General features: G+C 35.7%; 1 protein-coding gene across 10 annotated transcripts in view; it reads left to right on the forward strand.

Moving 5' to 3' along the window:
* The window catches only part of LOC138834099 (BTB/POZ domain-containing protein 10), a 65,266-nt gene that overhangs the window by 38,656 nt on the left and 6,518 nt on the right, over positions 1-20,092 (forward strand). For all 10 annotated transcript variants that reach the window (XM_070032865.1, XM_070032863.1, XM_070032871.1 and 7 more), the window contains 6 exons: positions 4,884-5,080; positions 7,818-8,103; positions 10,479-10,581; positions 12,290-12,410; positions 16,732-16,929; positions 19,816-19,926. In XM_070032865.1, the coding sequence (XP_069888966.1) occupies positions 4,884-5,080; positions 7,818-8,103; positions 10,479-10,581; positions 12,290-12,410; positions 16,732-16,929; positions 19,816-19,926 (1,016 nt within the window). The remainder of the gene's footprint in view (positions 1-4,883; positions 5,081-7,817; positions 8,104-10,478; positions 10,582-12,289; positions 12,411-16,731; positions 16,930-19,815; positions 19,927-20,092) is intronic.

A 20,092-nucleotide genomic window follows, 5' to 3' on the forward strand; every position in this document is an offset into this window, starting at 1 on the left:
CCCCCCCCCCCCCCTCACTGGGGCTGGGCTCTGCCCCTGAACTTCTTTTACTCACGAGTAATACTCTACCACTTGAGCCACAGCCCCACTTCTGGCCTTTTCTGAATAGTCTATTGGAGATAAGAGTTTCATGGACTTTCTTGCCAGAGCTGGCTTTGAACTAGATCTAAGATCCTCAGATCTCAGCCTCCTGAGTAGGTAGGATTACAGTTATGAACCACTGGTGCTCAGCTTCTCCTTTGTTTTTGAAAGAGGGTTTTGCTCACTAACAAACCTAGAGTTTTGTTTAAAGTATATAGGGTTTGTTGTACATATTATATCTGTGGCTGTGTAATTTTCATCAAATTTGGAAAAAGTACAGCCATTGTTTTTCTTTTGTATCTTCCTTCTATGACCCACATACCATGTTTTGCTTATTTTTGTTTTGTTTTTGTTTCAATTTGACTGTTTTCTGTTACCTTCTTTCTGTATTGTATAATCTGCCATTAATTCCAGTCAGTATATTTTTCATCTGTGTTTTTATCTCTGCTAGTTCATCTTTAATTCATCTTCTGTTTTTCTGTATAACTTTTGGAAGAATGCAGTTGTAATAATGTGTTGGGTGTTAATATTTCTAATTCTGGCTTGATTTCAGTTGATTCCTTTCCCCCTTTCCCTTTCCCTCAATTATGATATGTGTTCCAGCTTCTTTGCATGAATGCTATTTCTTGTTTTTACATTTGATATTTCTTATTCTGATAAGTATTCCTGAGGTTTGTTTTAGGATTCATTTGTTCAAACAATGTGGTCCTTTCTGGTCTTATTGTTAAAATTTAAATTATTTTCCGTATCAGAGATAAGACTTGTAATTTTTCCCTTTCATTGCCCTATATCATTTTAACCTGTGGAAACAGTTCCTGTTCACCAGCATGTGTGAGGCTGGGCAGTGTGTGTTGACAGGTAGTCATCTTAGTACTCCATGTGGTAGCTGAAGATCTGTGAGGTTTTCTGTCCACACTGCTCTCCCTCTCCAAAATGTTCCTGAGAATTCTAGCTGCCTATTATCCCAACATCTCACCTCCATTACTTTTAAATTTTAGTCTCCTGGGTTCTTCCTGGGCTTCCTCTCTGTGTTTATTCTGCAAACTGTCAAGATAGTAAGTTGGGACAGTCACTAGTCTTAATTCATTTGCTTTCTATCTTTCAGGGATATTTATTTTTATCTTTTGCCTGATATATGATGTCTTGCAAATAATTATTTTGTATATTCTGTCTGAATGTTTTTGGAGTTGTTTGTACAGAAGAGTAAATGCAATCCTTGTTATTCTGTTTTGGTGGGAGTAGATATTGAGGCTAATCTACTCTCTTTCCCTTACTTGTCCTCAGTTCTTTTACATGCAGCCTAAACAGTTATCCCCTTTGAATCTGCTTACCCTTATTTTTCTCTTCCTACCCATTCTGTTCTTTTTCCTCCTCTTTCTTTCCCTCTCTGACTTTCTCCTCCTTTCTCTTCTCCCTTTCCCCATCTTTTTCCCCTTCTTCTTGCTCTTCTTTCACTCTTGGGTACTAGAGAGTGAACCCAGAGCCTTATGTGGCAAGTTCTGTACTACTTAATTTATGCCCCAGCCCTTTAGATTATGTTTTGTCTTTGAAACAGGCTCTTGTATTAACTTTGCCTGGGCTGGCCTCACATGGAGATCCTCCTGTCTCTTCACTCTGAGTAGCTTGGATTACAGGTCTGTGTCACCACACTCAGGTTTGTCCTCATTTTCTGTCGCACCTAATGGTTTTTTTTTTTTTTTTTTTTTTAATACCGTGGACTACTTTTCTGATCTAAAATTATTTAATTAAATAGAGGAGGAAATAATTAGTCTTACAATTTTTTGGAGGCCTAATTCAGGATACATTCTATTTGCGTATGCAAAGAAAGATGGAAGTTGTCATTTGCATTAATTTAAAATCTAAGCAGTTTGGAAATACAGGGGCAATATTTCAGCAGAATGCTTAGCAGTGTATAATCTTTTGGCTACAAAAGGTATTTGGTGGAAATGCTGTTTCAATTAATTAGTCTGCTTGGCTCTTACTCAAACTGAACATTTAGCTTGCATTTGCCTTAGATATAGTTGTGTTTGTACATTGTCTGTTAAATTTTCAGACTCATATTTAGGAAATGTGCTTTCTTGTTGCTGAAACGACTAAAACTTAGAATAATTTGAAGAAGTGGTGCTGTGGCTCAGTGGTAGAGCACTAATCTTGAACAGGATAATTTGAAGAGTTATTCTATATATGATCCTTGTTTCTATTAGTAGGAATTCTGTTTTCTTTCCTACTTTAAAACAAACAGAAATGTGTGCTCCTATTCTAAGGTTCTTAAACATAAATGCAGTACAACCTTTTGATTTGTTCTACTTAAGATTCTATTCTAAGAATAGAATTGTCCTCTTTCTCCTCCTCTTTTACTGGAAAAGGATTAACAGTGGAATTTATTTTTTCTTTAAATTTTTGAGAGACAAATGACTGAGAAACACTGATAGACTGCCCATATTTTCCTAGGAGTAACTTTCAAGATTACTGAAGGTCAGCTCTGTCTTCTTTCCTGGTAATCTATGTTATAACAAGGTGATGATTGATTTTCATAATGAAGCAGACTACTAAAATAATATAAAGCATTAAGGCTAAGGAACCAACAGAAGAAATGACCCTGAGTCACTGATGGTGAATTTAAAACCACTTTCTCAATCCCTAAAAAGCTTCAGTTTTAAACTGTGGTTTTGGTAAAAGAGCACTATGTTAATGGGGGCTGGGGGAAGGACTGAAATGAATTGAAGCTTAAAGTTACACTATTATTAGCATCACTGCTAAATACTCGGTGACTGAGAAAACTATGTGACTGAGATAACTATTGTTATCCACTATAACTTAAATGACCATTTAAGGGTAGTTTTATTAAGCTGAGTACATTAATGGCCTGTTTACTTAATCCTAATAAAAACTTTAGCAAGTAAATAGATTTTACATATGAGAATACTATTTGTAGAATATTGAGTGACACTCAGAATGTCAATCAACTATAGTATTAAAGAACGATTTAATTTTTTAATAAGTTTTTTATTGTGAAAATACCATACAGAGGGGTTACAATTACATGAGCAAGGTAATGAGTACATTTCTTATCAAGCATTGTTGCCTCCTCCTCTGTTTTTCCCCTACCATCCCTGCCCTCCCATCTCCACAACTGCCCCTCCACCCCTGCCAAAGTTGTAAAGTTGGTTTTTCAACATAGCAACAATTTAATTTTAAAACCATGATGTTCCTTCCATCTCTAAAGCTATGAACTATCATATATGCTAACATAGTAAATTTCCAAATTGCTTTGAATCTGACTCTAATTATTCTTACCATCCATCAGTTTTCCTACCTGAATTGCATTTTCACTGTATAAAAACCTTACATGTTTTTACCAGACTTGCTGCACTAGTGACTGTCTTCTTTGTTTGAGATCTTAAAGCATTTATTATGTATTTTTCATTCACTTAGTAGTTATGCATTTGAGATATATGTTTTAAATTTAGAAGTTGGATGGCTCCTAAATTATTTAACTCTCTGGTTGTATATGTATTACTGCCACACTTAGATTGGTAACCTACAAAGATACCTTCCTGGTCTTTTGGCAGTAACATACCTTTGTGTCTATAGTATAACTGAATAATGTATGAGTGAATAATTAGCTAGATTTTTAGCAATGAACATTCTTAGCTATTCACTTTTTTTTTTTTTTTTTGGTCGTGGGGTCTGAACTCTGGGCTTGGGTGCTGTCCCTCAGCTCTTCAGCTCAAGGCTAGCATTCTACCACTTGAGCCATAGCACCACTTCTGGCTTTTTTCTGCTTAAGTAGTGCTGAGGAATCAAACCCAGGGCCTCATCCATGCCAGGCAAGCACTCTACCGCTGAGCTACCTTCCCATCCTCAGTTAATCACTTCTCATGGGCAAATTTATGTTTTGTGAAATTTCAAATTCTGTGACATTTTATCCAGGAAAGATGTTTTTCAGACTTTTAAATTATAACATTTGAAAGAATTATCAAAGTGAGTTAAAGTTTGCATAAAAGATACATTTTTTTCTACAGAGAAACCAGTTACTTTGCCATAGAGCTGTTTTTTTTCTCTTTCTACATTTTTTCCCTGCAAATAAATCAGAAGAACATCTAAGTAATATTTAAAATATCTGTTTGCCCTACTACCACTAACTTGGAAGTCAGCTGAACACCAGTAGCACACACTTATAATCTTAGCTATTCAATAGGAAGCTGAGAACTGAGGATCTTGGTTCAAAGCTAGCCTGGCAAACACATCTGAAAGACTTACCTCTCCAGTTAATCAGCAAAAAGCCAGCAGTGGAGATACAGCTTAAGTGGTAGATCATTAGGCATGAGCAGAAAAAAACAAGAATAGTGTGGACCTGCTCGTCTCCCCATACCAGTATTGAAAAAAAAAAGGGCAACTTTTGACTGCCTGCCATCCGTGCATGCCTTTCATCCCATCCTGGTTTGAGGGTGAGGACTGAGGCTGAAGTATCAAAGGTTGAGACCACCCTGGGCTTGTATACATAGCAAGATCCTATCACAATATAACAAACAAACGAAACAAAAAAGTCAGTTAACTTTTCTGGGTTTTAATTTTCTCGTCCATCAAAAAAAAAAAAAAAGCTCAATCATTACTGTCTTTTGTAGGTACATTATTCCAGAATTTGCTAAATCATTAGGTTTGAGATAAATTAGATTTCAGAATTGGGAAGTAGCATTTGAATTTTGTACTTAACACATTATATTAATCATTTTTCTTAAAAGTTCTTTGTGATTTTACTTTTATGCCTTTATGGTTAATTTTCTTTTCTTACTTATCAGTACTCCCTCACGTGTTGCTAAAGGAGGAATCGACCACACCAAGATGAGTCTACACGGTGCTAGTGGGGGACATGAGAGATCAAGAGATAGACGAAGGTCAAGTGACAGATCACGAGATTCATCTCATGAAAGAACAGAGTCTCAACTCACTCCTTGTATTAGAAATGTTACTTCTCCAACCCGACAGCACCATGTTGGTATGTACAGTTGGCTAACTTTACCAGCTCTTGAAAATACGCATTTCCTGTTACAATGTGACAGTTTTTCTTAATCCTTCAGAGTAAAATTTGATTCTTCCTCATTTAGTTCTTTGTATTTTAACTGAACTTGATTCTTGCTGTGGAAAAACAAACAAACAAACAAAACACACAGCTTATTGAATACAACTTAAAGGTGTTTACTTTTTTGTAGGTGCCAATCTTTAGGCTTGAAGTTATGGCCGTGATGTTGTTCTTGAGCTTTTTTGCTGCCATTTGAGCCACAGCTCCACTTTCAAGTGTTTTTGGTATTTTATTGGAGATAAGAGTCTTACTGATTTTCCTGCCCACATTAGCATCAAACTGCAATCTGCAGATCTCAGCCCCCAGTAGCTAGGAATATAGGTGTATATATAAATATATATGTATATGTAGTTTTATTATAAGATAGTTTATAGTAAGTTATTAAAATTCTTATTAATGCTTACAAAGTGAAAGAATACCACTATAGAATAAATTACTGATTCTCATTTTGCCACTGTTTCAGATTTTATAATAAAAATAGAAGAGAGAACTGTGAAGTGTTTTATTTTCTTAACAAGTAGCATAGGTCTTTTCTTTCCTCCCTACTCTATGCTGTAAACGAACATTATTACCCCAGTTGAACACATTGTGTGACTGTAAAGCATGAGTGAAGCAGATGTTTCTAAGCAGTATGAGTTTGCTGATTGTCATTTTCCCGTAGGGAAGGCACAAATTAAATACTTTGATGTAGGTCCTAGGGATATAGTTTTAGTAGTAGAGTAAGTGCTTAACATATGAAACATGCAGATGGGCTCAATCCCTGGCACCTGAAAAGTAAAAAAGATAAAAATTAATTTGGGCCAGGTGTATAGCTCAGTAGCTGAACACCACCTTACCATGTTCAAGTCTTTTATTCCCTAGAACATACAAAAAAATAACTATATGAGGTAGTTTCTGGTAGTTTGTAAATCAAAATCTTTAATATTAGGACATAATTATGTAAATTGATTTATTGGACAATATGTAAATAGATTATTTTAAGAAAGACTAATATTTATAAGCCAGAAATTAACAGAAATATAAATAAGAATTGACATTACGTACAGTTTAGTGTCTTGAAAGCAGGATAGGGGAATATAAGACATTATTTTATTAGCTTAGCAAATTTACTTTGGGGATGCTACTAGCCATTGTGGGAGCAGGTGATAGAAAGGAGGTGTCAGAGTAGCTCTGTATGATATACAGCAAACCTAATTATATAATCAGTAATGTTGTACAGAGTGTTCTAAGTAGCCTGAGTCATGAAGGAATTTGGCAAAGCTGATGAAATTGATGAGACAGAGGTACATTTTTAGGTCACCTTTAAAGTTTAGTAATCTAGCCTTTACATAAAAATGTATCACGAAATCTTGGTTTCCAAATTTCAATAATGATTTTTGCCTATAGAAGTTATACATGATAATTCCAGAGCTTATAAAATTTGTAGAATCGTTTTATTTAACAACAAAGAATAAGAATAGAACATATAAGCAGTTATTACTAAAACTACTTTGTATGGTAGATATTGAAATCGTCATGTCTTGAAGTAAGTAATTATTCTTCCATTAGGATCTCCCTTTTGTGAGGTAAATTGTTGATTTTATTTTTTTTATTTATTTATTTTTTTGGTCGGTCATGGGGCTTGAACTCTGGGCCTGGGTGCTGTCCCTCAGCTCTTCAGCTCAAGGCTAGTGCTCTACCACTTGAGCCACAGCGCCACTTCCAGCTTTTTCTGCTTATGTGGTGCTGAGGAATTGAACCCAGGGCCTCATGCATGCAAGGCAAGCACTCTACCACTGAGCCAACTTCCCAGCCCAAATTGTTGATTTTAGAGTGTCCTTATTAACATAGTGACTCTAGAGTTTATACTTTATGTTTCAGAGAAGTGTTAGTCTTTTTAGTAGTTAGGATAGTTTAAGTTGCTGTTTTTATTTATTGTGATGGTCCATACTTACAATAGTAGCACTTAGAGGATGAGACAATAAGATCTTGAGTTCAAGGCCAGCCTGGAATCTGTCTCAAAAATAAAAAAAAAATTGATAGTTTCATTAATCTTCTGTAAACTTTCACTGAATACACATTTGACTTGCGAGAATATTTTATTCCTTTGGTTTCTGTGTATTTTTCAGGAGAATAACAATATAAAAATTCACTTGAAGTTTGATATTAGTAGAAGTCAATATTAGCTATCTATTTCTTTAAATTAGTCTATGAATAAGTCTGACACTGGTGACTCACACCTGTAATCCTGGCTATTCAGGAGGCTGAGATCTGAGGACAGCAGTTTGAAGCCTGTCCAGGCAGAAAAGTCTGTGAGAATCTTATCTCCAATTATGAGCCAAAAAAAATCTGAAGTGGACCTGTGGCTTAAGTAGTAGAATGCTAGCCTTGAGCAAAAAGTGCACAGGGACACACCCAGGCCCTGAGGTCAAGCCCCCCAGTATTGGTACACACAAAAAATGTCTGAAAGTAAGATTTTATAAAGAATATTTTGATGTTTTAAAACAATTTTACTGCTGGAAAATAAACTGCTTATTGTCTTTTTTGAAATAATAAAGCAGATATGCTGTTTTACTTAAAACAATTTTTCTAATTTAAACATTTTTTAAACATGAATAGTTCTTGAATTTTTTAAAAGAAAATTTGTATAACTTTGTTTATATTTTTGTTCCAGAGCGAGAAAAAGATCATAGTTCTTCTCGTCCAAGTAGTCCTCGCCCTCAAAAAGCCTCCCCAAATGGTTCCATGAGCAGTGCTGGGAACAGCAGCAGAAACAGCAGTCAATCAAGTTCAGATGGCAGCTGCAAGACATCTGCAGAGATGGTATTTGTGTATGAAAATGCAAAAGAAGGAGCACGGAGTATAAGAACATCAGAACGTGTGACATTAATAGTGGATAACACTAGATTTGTTGTAGATCCATCCATTTTCACTGCACAACCTAATACAATGTTGGGCAGGTTGGTATTGCTGCTTTTCTTTTATGAACTAGAAGGTTCTTTTGAAACCACTGCTTTATTGATTTTTTCCAATTTATGTTTTGTAGTAGTTCTCTGTTGAAATATAGTATAGTGTTCCACTCTTTTTTCATGGATGAAAAACTGTTTTGGAGATTAAATTACTAGTTCAAGTTAATACAGCTAGAATATGGCAGAGATAAAGTTTGAACTTTATTTTGTTTCTAATGTTCTTTGCAGTAACTGTAGGAATAGGCAAATATCAGGATACTAAAGGATCTCTACAGATTGAGACCATAGATTGAATCTAGTATATTTCTTGAATGTTCCCAAATTCAGCCACCAGGCACAGATAGAAGCAGCATTGTTTAAAGAAAAAGAATTTTTCTCCTGTGAAATCAACATGAGTTGTCAGTTTGATGTAGATATTCTGAAAGAGAAAAAGAAGAGTGACATTAATATGTACACTTAAGATAAAAGAAAGGAATTAATAGTTCTGATTTGTGCTGGTACAGAGTAATAGATTAAAGTTTGTAGTTTTGCAAACACAAGCTAAGAAGCATACAGATAATATAGACTTGATTTTCAACATGTCCAAAATGAAGATAAGATAGTTCTTAAATCAATATTGTTCTCTGCAATTAAAGTAGTTACATAAATGTAACAGAAGTTTTACATAAGGCAAAAACTTAGGATATTTTTTTCTAGTTTGCTTGCATGATGACTATGTGAGTGTGTATGTGAGTGCATAACCGTGTAGTGTGTGTAAATATGATTTGTTAGTATGATGGAATATACAATAAATGCTGAGATTGTGATTTTATACATTTGAGGAGCTAATAAAATTTTCTTTTATAACATAGACACTTGACTTTACCTCTGAAAATGTATTTTTTTTACTATAATGAGGGGGGGATTATTGATGGAAGCTATTAGAAAGATGACATTGTTAATTTATTTTTACATAAAATTCAAAGCAATAAAAAGTGATTTGAAATTTGCATCTGCTGTTTTTAAAATTTTTTAAAGCATTGATATAGTCTGAAAAGAGTAGCTTTTGCTTTTTTTAGAAAGTTCAAGTATTTGAGAAAAATTGCATGACATTTGATTCTTGAAAGACTATCTTCTCTTATTAAAATCAATGAAAGCTTTCTTTTATGTTTGTTGACTAAAGAATATCTTTGGGGATGAAAATTAATATTCATTGGAGAACAGTGGCATTCTTTTGGAAACTTTGAAATAAAAAAAGCTTTGTCCTTCGTGGATTTCTGTTACAACAAAAGATGAAACCATTGAAATTAGGAAACTATTGAAGAAAATACTTTGGACAACTGGACTTATTTTCCATATCACTGAATTCAGACCATGATTTTAAATTTTTCTTGAGTACTGCATCAGGCTTTTCAATTTCAAAGAACCTATTTTGTAAATTATCTCTTTTCTAAATAATACTGTAAAAGAGTCAACAGTGTTACTTGAAAAATCATAAATGCACTTACCTTTTTCTTATATAAAAGTATTAAGAGCTTTCTACTCAATTCAACTTTCCATTTACTTCTTTATCTTTGTTGGATAGAAAATCAAATTCTGACATTTGATTGTGGCCTTTTCAATTCCAGGATGCAAATTTATCATTTTGAATAGTTTGTGAAACATGAAGAAGGCTAACTTGCCTGTCTCATCTTTTTTTCAGTTTACCTTGCTATATGTACTATTACAGCAATAACTTTGTGATGAAAACAGCAGTTTAAGGAAAAGGCAGATAACATGGTTCTCCCCTCACCCTCCCTTCCTCTCTCTGGAATAGAAATAACCCTTTACTCTTGAATGTTTTATTTATTTTTCTCCTGAGAAGAAGGAATTGGACATTTTTTTTTAACTTCTAAGTATTTTCATTTAATTTTATCATTACTTACAGAAAATCTATACTGCTGTTCCTACCTATCAAAAAACTTTAATTTTCTTTCTTTTTTCTTTTTTTTTTTTTGGTCTATTGTGGAGCTTGAACTCAAGGTTGGGCACTGTCCCTGAGCTCTTTTGCTCAAGACTTGTACTTTACCACTTTAAGCCACAGCTTCACTTCCAGTTTTTGAGTAGTTAATTGGAGATAAGAGTCTCACAGAGACTTTTCTGCCCCAGCTGCTTTGATCTTCAGATCTCAGCCTCCTGAGTAGTTAAGAGTACTGGTGGCATGAGCCAACAGTACCCAATTTAATGCTCTTTGATTTGTAATGTTTGTTAGGTTAAATTTCTGATAAGGACTCTGGAATTAAGTTAATGATATTCTTTTGTGTTTAATTCCTTTTCATTTTTGGGCATCAAACTGATTTTCCCTATTGAAATATTCTGTAATGCTTCTTAATTATTTGCTGCTATAGGATGTTTGGGTCTGGCCGAGAACATAACTTCACACGTCCCAATGAGAAGGGAGAGTATGAAGTGGCTGAGGGAATTGGTTCCACAGTGTTTCGAGCTATCCTGGTAAGTATGATTTGTTTTTGTTTTTGTTTTGTTTGTGTGTGCAGGCCTGTGCATCCTGGAGCTTGAACTGGGGCCTGGATGCTGCTTCTGAGCCCTTTAGTCTCAAGGCTACTGCTTTACCACTACTTGAGTTGCAGTTCTACTTGTGACTTTTTAAAATTTATTTTATTTTTATTTTTTTGGGGGGGTCCAGTTGTGGGGCCTGAACTCTGGGCCTGGGTGCTGTCCCTCAGCTTTTCAGCTCAAGGCTAGAGCTCTACCACTTGAGCCACAGCGCCACTTCCGGCTTTTTTCTTTTTGCTTATGTGGAGCTGAGGAATCGAACCTAGGGCCTCATGCATGCAAGGCAAGCACTCTACCACTGAGCCACCCTCCCAGCCCATACTTGTGACTTTTTGTGCTTAATTGGAGATAAAAGCCTCACAGACTTTTCCTGCCCAGGCTGGTTTCAAACTGCCATCCTCAGTTCTCAGCCTCCTGAGTAGCGAGGATTACAGGCATGAGCCCCATTGATTTATTATTGTAACTCTCTCCTTGGTGCAGGTATTAAATTGGAAGCAGAGCTCTATTTTGCTATCTCTCTGAAGATAGGCAAGATATTTTGTTTTAAATACCTTTTAATTCATGTTTTTTGATGAGATAAAGATGATAGGTTGTAAGTAAATGAATTTATGACCTTGGGAAGGTAAGATAGGAAGATTGATCTCTTAGGTGGGCATAAGCAGGTCTTTCAAGTATTTAGTAATAGCATTTTCTGGAGTCATATTATTATTATTTCTTCCTTATATGGTAAGTCATTCATTCTTTTTGTTGTTGTTGTTGGTCATGGGGCTTGAACTCTGGGCCTGGGTGCTGTCTCTCAGCTCTTCAGCTCAAGGCTAGCATTCTACCACTTGAGCCACAGCGCCATTTCCAGTTTTCTGAGTGGTTTATTGGAGATAAAGTCTCAAAGACTTTCGTGCCTGGGCTGGCTTTGAACCATGATCCTCAGATCTCAGCCTCCTGGGTAGCTAGGATTACAGGCATGAACCACCAGCACCTGGCTCATTCTTGCTTCTTGAGAATGAATGTGGCTTCTTGAATCATAATAACTTTATTGACCCAAACCAACAATATGGAAACATTTGAAAACATTCAAAACCACCTCCTTGATTTTTTGTCCTTCTTTTAACATCTTTAATTTGGGATGAGGGTAGAATTTAAACTTTTGTTTTGAAGAATATTGTAATAAATATTACCAAATCCCTGAAAATTACACTGAATCTCACTGAACCTGAATTACCCTTACAGATATTATAAAAAAGATACTCAAGCTGGGCACCAGTGACTCATGCCTGTAATCCTAGCTACTCAGAAGGCTGAGCTCTGAAGATTGTGGTTCAAAGCTAGCCCAGGCAGGAAACTCCTAGTTGGGAGCCAGAAAACTGGAAGTAGTGCTGTGGCTCAAGTGGTAGAGCACTCCTTTTCAGCTGAAGAGCTCAGGGACAGCTCCCAGGGCCAGAGTTCAAGCTCCATGACCGACCAACAGAAAAAAAAAAAAAAAGATATTTAATGAACTTTGAAGTTCCAATTTCAGAAATTGGACATTTGAGAACCTCTATTACTATTATTGTTGTTGAAAATGCTATTTAACTTAACCTTAGCAATAAGTTTTAGCTACCTTTTACTCCAGGTGTTTTATACCCTTTTGTCACTTTTTTTTTTCCAGGATTACTATAAGACAGGAATTATCCGTTGTCCTGATGGCATATCTATTCCTGAACTGAGAGAAGCATGCGATTATCTTTGTATTTCTTTTGAATATAGTACTATTAAATGTAGAGATCTCAGTAAGTATGATGTTTTATGTGTGAGTGATTTATAGAGTTATAATAGATTGTAAAGCAAAGACTGAAAGTTTATTATTTATCCAGACTTCAAATATTAGTTTAATTGTAAAACACTTTGGTATTACAAAGATTATTTCTAGAAGTATTCAGAGTTCTATATAGTCTCTGTATAATTGTCCAAAATTTTTCTTTTTTTTTTTTTTTTTGAGTCCTGTCGTGGGCCTCAACTCTGGGCCTGGGCGCTTTTTTTCTTTTTGCTTATGTGGTGCTGAGGAATTGAACCCAGGGCCTCATGCATGCAAGGCAAGCACTCTACCACTGAGCCACCTCCCCAGCCCCATGTCCAAAAATTTTTCAACTTTATTTTTATGAACCTTCTTAAATTTCCTTGCTATTTTGCTTTTTTTTTTTTGTCCAAGCCTGGGACTTGGATTTGATATCTAATGCTTGCTTTCACTCATTGGTTGATGCTCTATGACCTGAGTCATGCCTTCAAACCCATATTTTGCTTTTTGTCAGTGTCTCTTAGATTAAAGTCTTGGCTTTGGTTAAATGTGATCTGATTAATTTCTCAGATCAAAAATTTTGCAATATGTTATATTATGAAATGAGATAATATCCAGAGAACTTTGGAAGATACAAATAATTATCATACGGTACTTTTCATTAAAGATCATAAACTGTATTAAGATGGCTTTATCTGAGAATTTTAAATACTGTCTTAGAGCAGGGTCTGGCACTTTAGAATTCTGATCCTGATTGATGATACCTGCTATTATGTTTGTACCTCATAAAAGAAGCAATTCTTTACAGAACCAGCAGATATTATCACACGTTGACTTGGATATTAAATGGGTAGTGAAGTTCAGAGAAAGATACCATAAGGGCAGAGGGATTGGAGAATAGTTCAGAAAAGACAGTAAAAAATGAACAGGAAAGGTTTAGAAAGAATTGACCAGGTCATTCTAAGAGCTCAGAGTCATTGTAAGACCTCTGTACATATGTTTTACAGCCTTATCTAGCCCTGTTCATATGGTTGTTACCTTTACTTCATTACCTAAGCTCAACCTTAGGTTGGCAACATGGTATCATACTTTCCCAAATAAGTTCCTAAGTAAGTTTTTAAGGCACTGGGTATAAACATAGATATAACCAGCCCTTTTCTTTTTCAGTTATGAGCTGAGTCCTTGAAAATCAGTAACATTATTAAAGTCTGTCCCAAAGTGTACTATGCTATTTTTGTCAAACATTTTTTTCAAGTCTCCATAAAAATACTGATAGGTAGGGCAAAGAAGTAGGTCTACCTCTGAATCATTTCTCTGTATTGTTATATTTAAAAATTTAAATGAAGTCAAATAGTCAAGCAACTGGAGAATACAATTATAAATTTGAAAAAAGTTGCTGTTTTTATCTAAAAAATGGTTCTAGTAGAAAACTTGAGAATTATAAATCTTTGTTTTTAAGTTTTTTGTCTTTTTATTCATCATACCATTGAAAAATTTTGTTTTAAATTTTTATTTTTTTTGTGTGTGTGTATGGTGCTGGGGTTTGAATACAAGGCCTCACAGTTGCTTGACAAGTGTTCTACCTTCACTTGAACCGAACCTCTAGCCAATATCAGATCATTTGAATTAAACTTTATGTAACTAGATGCTAAAGTTTGGTGACTTTCATATTAAAAACTACTAGAATTTATTACCACACCTCCAGCCATTATTAGATCAGTTGACTTAAACTTTATGTCACTAGATGCTGAAGTTTGGTGACTTTCATATTAAAAACTAGTAGAATTTATTACAAATGATAAGCATTTTAGTTCTATCCCTTGGACAGAGTTTATTTTCTCTATTAAATACCAAATTTTTTGAAATTAAAAATAAGCATCTTCATATAAAGTATATGTAATATGATTTTCCTAGATTTTTAGCCCTTAAATTATAATTGTTATTTGATTAATATGGTCACTAAAAGTTTAGAAATTCTCAAAGATGTTATTAAGAAAAAAACTACCATGCTCCTGTAACTAACCTTCTGTACAGTATCTTTACACACACACACACACACACACACACACACACACACACACACACACATATATATATATATATATATATATATATGGAAATCTGCAGAGGGGATCCCAGGAAATAACAGAAATTCTGTTTCAAAATGTAATATATATATATATATATATATATATATATATATATATATATATATATTCACAAATATTTAAATACAAAAGCATTACATTACTGTCTCCAATATTCACAATGTTTCTCTTTCTTAATACACTTCAATATTTGGCAAATATTCTCCAACCTGTTATATGCTATTTTTCTATAATGAAATCTAACTCAAAAGTTTACTTTGTTCTACATAAAAATTTGGGAATTGAAAAAAAAGAAAAAACTACATAGAATTAGAAGAAACTAGAAATGTTCTTGTACAAATATAAAAAATACTTTAGGTATAGACTTGACTCTATACATTTTTTTCCTGCAGATATGGGTCTTTTGACTGGCCCGCCCACCTGCCTGCCTCTCTGCCTCCTTCCTCCCTTCCCTTCCCTTCCCTTCCCTTCCCTTCCCTTCCCTTCCCTTCCCTTCCCTCCCCTCCCCTCCCCTCCCCTCCCCTCCCCTCCCCTTCCCCTCCCCTCCCCTCCCCTCCCCTCCCCTCCCCCTCCCCTCCCCTCCCCTCCCCTCCCCTCCCCTCCCCTTCCCTTCCCTCCCCTCCCCTCCTCTCCTCTCCTCTCCCCTTCTCTCCCCTTCTCTCCCCTCCCTTCCTTCCTTCCTTCCTTCCTTCCTTCCTTCCTTCCTTCCTTCCTTCCTTCCTTCCTTCCTTCCTTTCTTCCTTCCTTCCTTCCTTCCTTCCGTTTGGTTGTGGGCCTTGAACTCTAGGGCCTGGGCACTGTCCCTGAGCTCTGTATCTCAAGGCGAGCGATCTACCTCTTGAGTCACAGACTATTGCCCCAGCTGGCTTTGAACCACAATCCTCAGATCTCAGCCTCCTAAGTAGCTAGGATTACAGGCGTGAGCCACTGGCACCGGGCTTGACTTTATTTTCATAGTCCTCACCACATAAGAACTCCATAAACTTTTGAATTGTTTTGTGTTCTTAAGAGCCTGTTACACTTGTCCCCTCGAATAACATGAATTTTCTCCTCATGCTAAAAGCTGTCTTCATGTCTCTAGTAGATATTTAGAAATTTATCATCTCAAAATAGGTTTTTTGAAAGTTTTAGAAGAATTAATATGTTTATTGTGATACCTTTCCATTTATTCATACTGTAGTAGAGTTTCTGTCCTGTTTTCCATGTGATTTCTGCTCTGACTTTGTTTGATTATTTGTATATTTTATTATTGTGTTTAAGAACATTAAACTTTTCTAAATGCTAATTAATGTATAGAAGTTTATTGAATTTGTACATTTGTATTTAGTACATTATAAAACTCTGTCTAATAATCTCAGTTGATTATCATGTATTTTTAGATAATTGACCCTGTTGTAAATAACTTTTTTTTTTGCCATGTAATATTGGCTAAAGGATTTTTTTTCCCCCTTTTTTGTTGGCCGTGGGGCTTGAACTCTGGGCTTGGGCGCTGTCCCTGAGCTCTTCAGCTGAAGGCAAGCACTCTACCACAGCGCCACTTCTGATTTTCTGATGGTTAATTGGAGATAAGAATCTCATGGACCTTCCTACCCATAAGCTGGCTTTGAACAGTGATCCTCAGATCTCCTTAGTAGCTAAATTACAGGCATGAACCACCAGCACCTGGCTGGCTAAAGGATTTTGAACAATGTTAAATTTATTTGTAATCTGGACCTTGTGTTTTACTGTCACTGATTTCTTTTTGCTTCCCTCTTCTTGCTCTTAGGCATCTCTCTTTTCAGTCTTATACTTATTATTCTCTTCATCTGCTCTCAGATCCTTCATCCATTCAGTGTGATTAATTTCCTCTTAGATATGTAGGCTATAAGAGCTCCTTTTAGGAAAAGTTATGGCCACTGTAGACAAGTATATCCTCTGTAAGATTCCAAAATAGATATGGACCTAGTGTTTGATTTTTGCTTTACTTCTGTTTTTCTTTTCTTTCTTTTTTTGTCAGTCATGGGGCTTGAACTCAGGGCATAGACACTGTTCCTGAGCTCTTTTGCTCAAGGCTAGCACTGTACCACTTTGAACAAGAACTCAAAGTTTTCCTGTAGACAATTGGAGATAAGAATCTCATTGACTTCTGCTTTTCTTTACTTTAAATTAAACAAAATTATCCAAAAAAAGAAAAAAAGAAACAGAGATTTTCTGTGGGTTTTATTTCAGGTGCCCTAATGCATGAGTTATCAAATGATGGTGCTCGTCGACAATTTGAATTTTATCTGGAAGAAATGATCCTCCCTCTTATGGTAGCTAGTGCCCAGAGTGGGGAAAGAGAATGCCATATAGTGGTGCTTACAGATGATGATGTGGTTGATTGGGATGAGGAGTATCCACCACAAATGGGAGAAGAATATTCACAAAGTAAGTTATGGCATGTTTTCTTTCTCTTCAGTCATAGATTATCTCTTTTATTACAATCAAAGGTCAGGCTTTGTAGGTGGTCATAATAGGCATCAAACATCAGGGGTCAGCAAACTAGCCTGGGGGACAATTTCAGCTCCTTGCCTGTTTGTAGAAAGGTTTTTATGTATTGCCTATGGCTGCTTTTCATGCTATCTTGGCAGATTTGAATAGCTGCAACAGAGATTGCATGGCTCGCAAAGCCCGAAGTATTTACTCTCTGGCCCTGCAAAGACAAAGTGTACTTACCCCTGTCACATAGAGAAGTGCTCTTTTTTTGACTGTAGGAGGATAACTTTAAGTTCAAAGATGTTCTTGTTTTATTGTCTATGTGATCCTGGAAGATACCGTGGTCTTTCCAAAAGCATTATGCACTATACTTCTATTGCTGTTTCTGACCCAAAGAGCCTAACTTTAGTAGCATTAATTTCTCATTTCATCCCAAACTTTCGTGGTTAGTCTTGTTTGATTTTTTTTGTTAGAAAATCTGTCTTATGTTGTTTATCTTAATGAATCCAGTATTAGCATTTTTGCTCAGTTGCACAGATGGAGAAAATTTCCAAAAGTATCTCAAAAAGCTTAGTAAATAGTCCAGTTTTTGTTCTGTACTCTATCGGGTGTGGATTACAGGAATATAGAAAGTACTAAAACTCAAGTAGGTGCTGGTGACTCACACCTATAAACCCTAGCTACTCAAGAAGCTGGAATCTGGCAGAAAGTGTCTGGGATACATTAGTTCCAAAGTAGCCATTAAAAAGCCAGGCTGCACACATGACACAAGTGGTGTTATCAGCTGACAAAACAAGCCTAAAACCTATTAATCTCTGGTATTTCCACTTTACCCTTTTCTAAGAAAAAGCAAAATGGAAAAAGCTGACTCTAATTGATGTTCTTGTTTATTTTAAATTATTATTATTACTACAACTATTACTATTTTGTCAGTCATGAGGCTTGAACTCCTGTGTGCTGTCCCTGAACTCTTTCTCTCAAGGCTTTCACTATACCACTTTGAGCCACAGCACACCACTTCTGGTTTTCTGGTGGTTAATTGGAGGTAAGAGTCCCGTGGACTTTCCTGCCCAGGCTGGCTTAGAACTGCAATCAGCCATGAGCCACCAGCACTCAGCAAAAAGATTATTTTAATATGAATTATGGTAGCACTTTTTTGAGAGAATGCTCAGAGTTTTCTTTGAATGATGTACTTAGAGTGTTTTGCTCTTTTGTAACTACTTATAAGCAATTCTCTTGTTTTCCTCAGTCCTAATGATGTATTTTTCTAATATTACATAAAATCAAAAGGTGAACCAAACATGGGAGGAATGAAAGACCAAAGAAATATAATGTATTATTTTATTTTAGGAAAGTGGAATGAATAAGTGTATCATTTAGATTTCAGTTTCCAAAAAGTTAGAATTCAAGAGAGTGCAGCCAAGCAGTAGCATTATAGTGGTAAAAGGGTTATAATAAGCTTACTTTTCCCTTTCCTGTATTAAACTTTCCATTTCATTTTTTTTTGTTTTCTTATTTTTAAGCTTTGAATTGTAAAAGGACTAAACATTTTTATTCTTTTTAAGCATTTTAAACACATTTTTACTTTGTGAAAAATGTTCCATTTTGTACCAAAATGTTCCATACTGAAAAAGATACATTTGAGAAGTTTTATCACGTTCAGCCTGATTTCCTAAAATGTAACTTATTATTTCCAAAATGTCAAAAATTCTTTATCAAAATACCAGGAAACTGCTGGGCACTGATAGCTCATGCCCAGTGCCTTATGTTAGGAGGCTGAGATCTGAGGATCATGGTTCAAAGCCAGCCTGGGCACAAAAGTCCATGAGACTCTTAAATTAACAATGAAAAAGCTAGAATTGGAACTGTAACTTAAGTGGGACAGCGCCCAGGCCCTGTGTTCAAGCCCCTGTAAGCAATGTGTGCGCGCGCACACACACATGTACACAACACACACACACAAAAGAATAATCTTATGGATTTAGTAATAACCACAGATATATCCCATGAGTAGAATTTTGTTGACGTATTTTCCTTTATTGACTCTTAAACCAGCATGTTTGGTTTGTGAGTGTGTTTTTCTGTTTTTGAAAAAACCTCTGCAGTTCACCTTTTAAGGGAGATAACTCCACCTGAAAGACAGAAGGCGAGGAAGGCCCATCAGTCTAACTCCCTGAAGTTCCCAGCACATTTGGAAGACTCAACATGTTGTCAGTGGAATGTCTGCCCTTTGCAAAGCCAGTTTGCTCTAAACAGACTAACCTAGGCAGAACATGCTCGAATCTGCCATTGTTAACATCATTATTAAATGGGGCTATTTGCCTGGATGGAAAACAGTTTGTGGGAGGGTCTTGCCTTTGGGGGAATTATTAATAGTTGCTCAATCCATGAAATGTAAAATATACCTTTTTGTACTTTTTGACAAGGCAGTTCTTCCTCCATTCCAGGCCTTGAAGGCATCTTAGCAAAGTCCTTTACTTTGCTTGCTCAATAATCATGTTATTGATGTCATCTTTTATTTCTCTTACTTGAAACTTGGGGCAGATCCCATTCCAATAAGTGTGGATAAGATGCATCTTCAGAAGAAATTCTTCCTATGGATTGGGTTACCTGATTGGTTATCAAAGCTTTTCTTGTTTCCACTTAAGTAGATATTTGCTTCTACATTAACTATACTGAATATTGTCCTGTCATGTCGGCTACTCTGCCTTTAGCATTAGTGCATCCATTATTTGGGGTTTTAGGGCTGTCAGGACCCTTTGATGATAAAGGTAAATTTAAGTTTATTTCTGAGAACTTTCATATTAATATGAAATCTTTTTGTCTTTTTGTTTTCAGTTATTTATAGCACAAAATTATATAGATTTTTCAAGTACATTGAAAACAGAGATGTGGCCAAATCAGTTTTGAAGGAAAGAGGTCTTAAGAAGATTAGATTGGGAATAGAAGGTAAGACATTATTATTTTTATTAATCTGTTTTTGGGAAAAAAAACTGGGTTAAAAAATGGATCCTGTTTAGGCTTGGCATGGTGGCTTATGCCTAAAATCATAGTGATTTCTTAGGGCTAGATTGAGGGGATTATGGTTATAGGACAGCCAAGGCCGAAAGTTAGT

This window comes from Dipodomys merriami, unplaced genomic scaffold (genome assembly GCF_024711535.1).
Source record: "Dipodomys merriami isolate MVZ:Mamm:240054 unplaced genomic scaffold, mDipMer1.0.p SCAF_21, whole genome shotgun sequence".
Classification (NCBI taxonomy): Eukaryota; Metazoa; Chordata; class Mammalia; order Rodentia; family Heteromyidae; genus Dipodomys; species Dipodomys merriami.